Source organism: Cyprinodon variegatus, unplaced genomic scaffold (assembly GCF_000732505.1).
Source record: "Cyprinodon variegatus isolate N-32 unplaced genomic scaffold, C_variegatus-1.0 Scaffold447, whole genome shotgun sequence".
NCBI classification, from domain to species: Eukaryota; Metazoa; Chordata; class Actinopteri; order Cyprinodontiformes; family Cyprinodontidae; genus Cyprinodon; species Cyprinodon variegatus.
In genome coordinates this window covers 498,384-507,641 of record NW_015150900.1, presented here as the reverse complement: position 1 = coordinate 507,641, position 9,258 = coordinate 498,384, and the positions used below count along the sequence as shown (strand labels likewise).

The following is a 9,258-nucleotide window of genomic DNA, read 5'->3' as shown; positions in this document are numbered from 1 at the left end:
GAGCCTGGTTCTGCTGAAGGTTTCTTCCTGTTAAAAGGGAGTTTTTCCTCTCCACTGTCGCTACAAGCATGCTTAGTGTGAGGGATTGCCTTTGATTCAATGAGTCAATGCAATCAACTGGTTTTCCTTAGATAGAAAACTTTGAATCAAATCGACTGTATGATCTGTTGAACTGTAAAGTGCCTTAAGATGACATGTGTTATAAATTGTCACCATAGAAATAAACTGAATTGGATTTTAAGCAGCATCATGATTAACACAAATAAACCTGATAATGAACTGTATACAGTAGTGTTGTGGTCCCTGGAGAAGTGGGTATTCTATGCTTTAAATCTACATTAGAAAATCCAACCAATTTCATTCCCGCCGCTTGATGCAATGTGAGCTGCTGTAGAGTAAACGGAGCCACATGTCTGCTCTTCTTCAACCCCCTCCCAGAGCGCCGCAGTAATTCCAGATAATGCGGATAAAGCTCAGGACCCGTTGCGCACGGTGCGCGCGGTGCGCACTGCCTGCGTCGCGCAGACCTTCTTGGATTTGGACGCAGCCCGCGTCCCTCCGTCTGCAGAGACCGCACGGCCTGTCAGATTATCTGGTCAGAGTCGGCGGTAATCTGCGGATACGACATGTACTTTGATATTTTTTGGATAGTATAAAAGTTGTTCCCCGCTTCCTCTCCAAGCCATGGTTTATTCCAGATTTCTAATCATCAGGTGAGATAGATTTGATTTTCTGGATGAATCAGAGGAAGGGAGCAGATGATGAGAGTCAGGAGTGTGTTTAAGGTAAGAACCTTTGAAGAATCCAAGTTCTGATATAAAGTAAAGCTTTATTTCTTTACTCTGAATCCACCCAAGTGCTCAACTCTACATAATATAGGTTCTCATTAGAGGATAAGGGGACAAACTTAATCAGCTTTACTATCAAATAATAACAGTTGAAATGTATTTAGCTATAACTACATTACATATCAAAGCTCAGATTTGTCTTTTAAAGTATTTTTTATGTCATATATCAGAATCCAAGATCTTGCATTGAATTTTCAGATGTTGAATACAGAAAACTTAACAGATAAAATAAATCGGTGACATTTTGGATTTTCTATCATGTTCTTTAGCAAACTTTCATCTTGGCTGACCTGTTCCATATCATCCAGAGTCAGATCAGCATCTTAAAAGAAACTCAGACCTCTGGTTATCATCGGGATATCTTAAGTTGTTACCTCTTTTGTGTTTAATCAGCTTACTGTCCATAAAATGTTCAGCAGGAAGTGTTTATCTCTTTGCCCCATATGATCCGTCTCCTATCAAGGCCTGTCCTGATATAGGATTCTTTGTTTCCCTTTTCCTAGCCGCCCGGTTAGGTATGTGCTCCCAAGGACTGTTATATATCTAGATTATATTTCCACAGTCTCTTCTGTGTGTGTTTGTTTTTATCACATCTTCTGCTTAAGAGCAGGACAGACTAGATGTCGGTGATGTTTGTCTGTTCTCATTTTTACAATTTTATAATTAAAGTAACTCTATGACTGTCTTCACCAATCGGTGAAGACAGTGCATTATTTATGACGGGTGCATTATTTAATTCTTTAACTTACAAGTCAGCAGTTTTCGAACGTTATTGTTTAATTCAGCAAAGGCTGAATGTTTACAAAGTCCAAAATTGTTCATGAACACAAATTATTGATGACGATTATTGAATAGATTATAGCTGTCATAATCTGAGGCTTTTAACCCCACCCTCTGGGAGGAGGCCAACTCCACCTTGGGCGACTTCCACCTTTCAAATAACTAATGTTAGTTTTCCATCTACTTAAAAAAAAAGCCTGTCAAATATTTAATCCACTCATTACCTATTTCCAGAGAGCATTAACCTAAGTCAAATAAGAAAAAATATATTTTTTTGTTTTCAAATTAGTACTTTAACATTTAAAGTTGCCTTTAGTAGAGAAATAAGTCAAATCAAACGGTTTCGCTTAGTTTATTCTTTGTCTTTTCTGTTGAGTAAATGAGCTCAGAATCCTCCAAATCCTTTCATCCTGTTTCCGTTCTGTGATGCTTTCATTATAGAGGTCAGTTCCTGAGGTCCTCCCTGTAACCTTACATAACACATCTGAGCCACCTGGTATTCTGCCCTTACTTCTACAAAATACAGAAACTCAGCATAATAAATCTGTCATTATTAACAAAGGGATCTATAAATGTCCCCAAATTAGTTTACATGCAAACATATTAGCTTTAAATAACAATTAAGTATTACTCCATGTTAAAATACAAACAGTCACCTAAAGGGTTAGGGTGTCTTTTAAAGCTAAATTATTTGCACCATTTAAAAAATTCTTAGTCAAACAACTTATGAAATGCTTTTGTCTTTGTCGCCTACTTTTACTGCAAACATTTCTGCAAGTGTTTACTGTTGTGTCAGGGCTCTCAGGCTGGAAATTGAGGTTCTCAAGTAGCTAAAAGCATCGACTGAAAATCTAATTAGACAGAGGTTAATCCTTCTCTTGCAGGCAGCCTTTACCTTCGCGTCACAACCAACACTAGATTAACAACCGAGCAAACTGGCCACCGCCATCCACCTTTGGAGATTTAGTTTGCTGTAGAATGATTTTTGGCATTTTTTCTTTCATATTTGCTATTTGTTTTTAACTATGGTGGTCCGCATTTTGGCTTTAAGTCTTAGTTTTCTGTTTCTTTAAGGTTTAAGACCTAGTATTTATAAGCGCTTTGGAAACTTGTAGTCACAGGATGCTTTTTCACCTTTTCTCTATTATTTACATTTCAACTCCAATGCTCAATGTACTCACACAGATGAACAGATGATTAAGTGCGGCTAAGGGAAATGACGCATACATCTCTAAATCAATTACCAATTAAAATATCAGACCTGTGTATTTCTATTCAGCTATCTACTCTCTATTTTTATTCTAGTATTCCTGAATTCAAGGCAGTTTCCAGGTAGTAGAATCTGTACATATGCCACCTGTTAGTAATACACTTCACAAATGTGAAGGGTATTACTTTAACAGTGCATTAATGACTTATCCAGAGGGGCACAAAGTTATTCACGACAACAAAGTCTCACTTCCTCAATTAAAGTAAGAGTTCAGGATTTAACAGTGAAATGGCAATGGAAAAGCTCCAAAATTAAAACCCCCGAAATAAAAAATAAATCTCCATCCAAGCTTTACTTAAAGAAACAGAAAGATTTTTGGAAACATTTTCCATTCATCAAACAGCCTTTATGGAAATCTGACATACAGTCAAACATTGTGGTGTTGGTTTAACGGTCTGATGCCGTTCTGCTACTTCAGGAAGTGCATTATTTCCAGTCATCAGTGAAACCATTAATTTTGAGGTCTTTGAGAAAATCTTGAAGCAGAATGTCCATCTATCTCTTTTTGACCCTAATATCAAGAACTGGATATTGCAGCTGAATAGGGATAAACCTAACCCACACATCACCAGGAAGTCTGGTCTGTATGGATCAATAATGGATAGTACTGCACAGTGGAGAGACATCAGAGATAGTTATAAACAGAGATAAAACTGTATTCAGGGCTATTTGGACGGCTCATAGGAACTGTTTGGATGTGGGATATAGTTAGTGATGCATAATACATCATCAATACTTCAAACAGAGGACTTTAAAATGCTATTACCTTGGCAGATCATCAGCGTGCGGCGATCTGCCCCTGCATTGAGTCTTCTGTCTCTGGAGTAGAAAGATTTAATGCTTAAAAGTCACACCGGACATGATAAAGTTCTGAATAAACTCAATCTGTGAAGTTGTTAGCATCCCTGCTCCATCACTTGTGGCTGTGTCACAGCATCCAAACAAAGGTAATAGGAAAGACTTGACATTAAAATCTGATTCCTGAAAAAAATGCATAGTGTGAAAATGGCCAATGTGGCTCAAACGTGAAGTGAAGAAGTCAGATACAGGCTAAATCTCTCCGTCCCATGTTAAACAGCCAGGAATTGATTAATTGAACATAAATATATTCAGATTATATATATATATATATATATATATATATATATATATATATATATATATATATATATATATATATATATATATATATTCATTAGGCTCTCCTTACCCGGTGTTTTAGTTTAGCTAGAAGAAAATGTCTTGGTAGGTTTACAGTTGGATTTTCAGATGTATTGATTGGTACTTGGTGTGATATTCAAATATTTATTGTTTAATAAACCAAGGCTTCTTTAAACCTTTCTTTATTTCTTATCCTGAAATTTTATATCAATATAGAATTATACTCAGGTGACTTTCTTTTAGATGACCTATAGATAAAAAAAATAATTCAGCACTTTCACTTTTGCAGGAGGCTTTTAGTAGATCGAGGAGGTTGTTTCCAAACAAACAGCGAATCAAAACACTTAGAGGGGTCTGAGGACAGACATGGACTCCAACGGATCGTCTCTCATTCGCAGCCAGTCGCTGGCGAGCGGTTTGGAGAAAACGTTGCCGTCGTGGAACAAGCCTGCTCTCTCTCAGAGCAGCAGCACTCTGTCATCTCGTCACTCCAGACAGGTCAGTTAAAGGTCGGCCTAATCCACATGCTGTTGATCAAAAAAAGGAGATATCTCCTTTTATTAAATAAGATGAAATATCCTTTTAGAGATCTTAATATATATATAAAAAAATCCTGCTTTTTTCTTTTGCTCTCAACAGATTATCAAAGACTGGGAAGTAATAGATGATCTTCAAGTAGAAATGCAAGCAGGAAGTGAGAGTCCTCAGGATAAGTCCGCTCCAGGTATCTGTGAGGGGTATCTTCTCAAGAGGAGGAAGTGGCCTCTGAAAGGCTGGCACAAGGTGAGGGAGGCTAAATAACCAGCCTCATTAAACAGCCACAATATTTTACTGGATGCTCACTTTGAGTTTTTCTTATTTTACAGCGATACTTTATTTTGGAAGCAGGAATCTTACGCTACTCCAAAAGCCAACAAGATGTAAGTATTTTATTGTTATTTTATTTCTGATTTTCCACACAAAGTGTTTTAAGGTTGTCAACTGGAAAGAAAATTCCTTTTGTTCAGCTTTAAAAAAATCTTTTTGATTATATGTGATTAAGTTTTCAGAACCTTTTGGACAAAAAAAGTCTGTTCCCTGTAGTCTTCAATTAAAACTTAAAGAACTTAAAGGCTTTGCTGCTAACATCAAAAGGACAAATATCACAGCTTTATTGAATTTGTAACCAGTGCCTCTGTAGTAGGGATGCAGCCCATAAAATAATACTTTCTATAGAAAAATACAGAAATAAAATTAGATGACATCACGGCCTTTCTGCAACCTGAACTGAGTTTGACCTTAGTTTCAATCCCAGTGAACAGCTGTTGTGGAAGCTGTCAGAAGAATAAATTTGATGCCACTCAGAATTAAATCAGTTTCAATGTTTATCACTGTTAAAGCACTGTTAAAATAAGGAGGTTCTCTCCTGATAATTGTTATGGAAATACTGCATTGCTGCTCTTGGATTAGGAAACCTGTTTTTTTAATAAGGAGGGAAACAAAGTTCCTTAAGTCCATGAGAAATAACACAAAGTCCTGCAGAGCTTCAGTGTGAGCAAACAATCAAAGAAAATATTCTGGTTCTTGTGACATTCCTGCTGGGAGGCTTTGTTCATTCTTAATATCCTCCTGAAAATCAGACATGCTGATTTTTAGGCAGGAAGGGAACTGTGTGATGATTTCCACCTTAGATGAGAGTCTAAGGTAAAAGAGGAACAGTTCTTTCTCACATTTTGTTGAAGTCCTCTGAAGCAAAACATGTTAAATTTCAGTAAAACATAATTATTTTGAAATATTTGTGTAATTTTCTTTAGAACGACTTTATGTGTAATAGTTTTTAAGATTATATCACACTTACATCTTTCTAAATAGGCTCACACATTTGACAGGAATGTGATGTGGAGGTTTCTGTATGGACGACCTTTAAGATATGAAAGATAATTATTATTTTGCAGATCCAAGAAGTCCTGAGAGAAGCAGTGCTAACCAAGCTACTAAGATAATTTTATTTTAGGGATAAATTAATCTTTATCAAGACTCAAAACTCGGACTGGGAACTTTTGGTTCATAAGATTTTTTTTCTGGCATCTGATGAATACTTCAAATACTTTCCAAGGTCTTTCCTATGAGATTGCTCTGCTTAAACTTTTTCTCTTTATATTTTACAAAATTAAATTTTTTTTTTTAAAGATTCTTATCAAGTTAAGGATATTTTTGCAGTAATCTGATAGAAAAGAAGACGCGTTTCCTCATTTTGGTAGCAAAAGGGGGACGAAAAAACTTTTAGGCAAGTGGTCTTAATGTTGTGCCTGATTGCATTTCTCTGACTGTGATCTCTATCTGGTTAAGCTTAAAATCTTAACAGCAAATACAAAAAGGACAAACTCTTAATTAAAGTTAATTAAAATGGTTTATTACATTTTTTATTTGCTTTTCATGTAGGTCTATCTAACATTCCTTTTCAGAAATATATATCTAATTTTTTCACATATTTCTTTAATACCTTTTAAGCTGAATAATTTGAAAGTTAAGATTTTATGCCACCTGATTTAAAATGATCTAAACATTCTTTTTTGAAAAAGGTCTCCAAGGGTCGAGTCCAAGGTTCTTTAGATGTTAGTCATGCTGTCATGTCCATAAACAAAAAATCTAATCGGATCGACTTGGATGCTGGTGACATCCTCTATCATATTAAGGTAAATATAGTTTTTGAATATTGCTGTTTGCTTTTAAACAAATAACTGGTATGTCTGATTTAGAAGACCAAACATTCCTTTTAATCCCAAAGGCAAAGAGCCACGATCTCTTCTACATTTGGGTGACAAAGCTGCAAGCGCACCGCCTGTTCAAAAAGAATGAGCCAACTCACGCTCACAGCGGCTTCCTGCAAGCACTGTGCAACACAACTCCGACTAGACAAGCCCACAGAAATGGAGATATGGTGACTGTATGGCTGCTTAAGTCAAACTTAACACCGTCTTTGCCGGAAATTTAAAAAAGAGTCCTAAATTAGCTTCTTTCACTTTTTGTATCTGTCTTTATAGTGTCAGAGTTTTGCAGGGGCAGATAATTGTGCAGGAGGATCTGGGGTCTTACCATCAGCTAACACTGCCGTAAACACCAAGGTGTCTGCCTGGCTGAAGCAAAGCCACAATCCAGATACATGTGTTCAAGGTATTCGACTCAAAGCCACCTGCAAAAAAAACAAAAAAACAATTGCAAACACCAGAGTTCAGCAAGACTGTCTAAACCAAGATCCACAGCTGAAAAAAAAATGGTCAGAAACCAGTAAAAATATATATTGTTTTCTGTTTTTTTTAGTCCTTTTTATTTCTTTATGGTGAGAGTAAAGAGTCTTGATTTATTTCTAATTTTTATCGAGTAGAATTAAGTGGCATCTTCCAACTTTCACATAGATTCAGTTTATCTCTTGGATTGTAAAGGCATCCTTTCCAAAATGAGAGAAAATACGGGTCACAAGTCAAAAAAAAAAAAAAAAAATCTAAAACAGGAATCTTAATTAAAAGATAAAATAATTATATGTTAAAAGCAAGCCTGGTATTTCAGGGTTTATTGATCTATTTATTAGCTTTTCATTCATAAATTTTAAATGATATTAGAAAATTCAATGATTAATACTGTAATTCAAATGAGTCAATAATGCACTATTTGTTATTAAAGTTGATTAAAGAATAATTAATTAGACTGATTCTATTATTTGCTAACCACATTTATTTCATTAATCCCCTTTTTCACTTGTTTCAATTCAATTAAAATAAATAATTAAACTAAAATTATTTTTTTATGTTTATAGATAAGTTAGTTCTTCACTATTTATTTATTTCTATAGTCCAAATATTTTAAATCAAAATTCGAAACTTAAACTTTTTTTTTCTGCACTGCATAGTATAGTAGGTCATCAAAAATACAGACAATATGAATGTTAACTATTAAAATAATACTTTAGAATTTTCTCATTTAAATCTTTATTCTAAAAATTGTATTTATTAGTAGATTTATTAAATGTGTATATTTTGTATTTCAACAAATATACTAAGATAAATATGAACAAAAAACAACAACAAATCAATGGTGAAATTATTAAATTTTCTTCTAAAAAAACCCCACATTTACAAATTAAGTAATGATTGTGTATCATAAATGATTTTTCATGTACTTTTTAAAAAATAGTTCAAACAGCTGCCTGGATTATAACTTATTTAACACATTAGTTGTTTAAAAATTAAAATCTTCCTGTATTTAATAAGTTACTCTGCATTTTACACACACGTTGATAATAGTTTGATATTATTAATTTTTTTATTGCTCTCATATTCAATACTTTTGACCTAATATGGAAATTATTTTGATAACTTAAAAGACCTAAAATCATGTGTTTGACATGAAGATGAAGGAAATACGGTGTAATATAAATGTTGATGCAGCTTGTGCAAGTCAAAGTGTCAAAGTTCCAGTACAGACAATGGGATGACATTAAGATTTGAAATAACAGGATTAGTTCTTTTAGGTTAATTTAATGTAAATGAAACCTGACTAACTTGATGCTTTCGTACAGAGTTGAACCAATGCAATATGGACCTGTCAGAGCTAAGCCGTTTGATTCAGAGGCTTCAGGAAATGGAGGTGAGCCAAACTTTCACCAATGGAGACCTGCAACGCATCATCAGCATACAGGTATTCATAGACTGACTGCCCTTTAAAAAAATAAAAATAAATGAACAGTTGTTATATAAAAATTATATAACCTGTAAATAACAATTTAATAACCTGACCTTTAAACAGAACCTGTCTCTTGAGAAGCCAAAGAAGACAAAGTCAGGAAAAATGTGGGGCCACTCCCGCACACTATCCAGAGTAGAGGCCCTGGGAATGGTAAGAATGGTCTGTAAACCATTGTATATATATGCAATGATTTCACATATATATATATGGTTGAATGCTTTGACTTTTATTGAATCCACTCAAATCATTATTTTTATTTTATTTTTTTAATCCACAGCCTATTCGTGGGATTTCCAAGTCGGTGAGTTGACAATAAAGCAAAGCATCAAACAACATGAAGTTCTCTATAAAATGCGACCCGCAAGGAACACTTTATTTCTAACATCAATCAATCAATCAATCAATCAATCAATCAATCAATCAATCAATCAATCAATCAATCAATCAATCAATCAATCAATCAATCAATCAATCAAT

The 9,258-nt window shown here is 34.6% G+C and overlaps 1 protein-coding gene across 1 annotated transcript in view; it reads left to right on the top strand.

The window, feature by feature from the left end:
- Positions 1-627: 627 nt before the first annotated feature.
- osbpl7 (oxysterol binding protein like 7) overlaps positions 628-9,258 on the top strand; it is a 24,362-nt gene continuing 15,731 nt past the window's right edge. The window contains exons 1-10 of the mRNA XM_015389076.1: positions 628-785; positions 4,349-4,557; positions 4,699-4,842; positions 4,926-4,979; positions 6,621-6,734; positions 6,827-6,985; positions 7,083-7,212; positions 8,615-8,733; positions 8,842-8,940; positions 9,059-9,082. Coding sequence (XP_015244562.1) covers positions 4,426-4,557; positions 4,699-4,842; positions 4,926-4,979; positions 6,621-6,734; positions 6,827-6,985; positions 7,083-7,212; positions 8,615-8,733; positions 8,842-8,940; positions 9,059-9,082 — 975 coding nt within the window. The 5' untranslated portion in view covers positions 628-785; positions 4,349-4,425. The remainder of the gene's footprint in view (positions 786-4,348; positions 4,558-4,698; positions 4,843-4,925; positions 4,980-6,620; positions 6,735-6,826; positions 6,986-7,082; positions 7,213-8,614; positions 8,734-8,841; positions 8,941-9,058; positions 9,083-9,258) is intronic.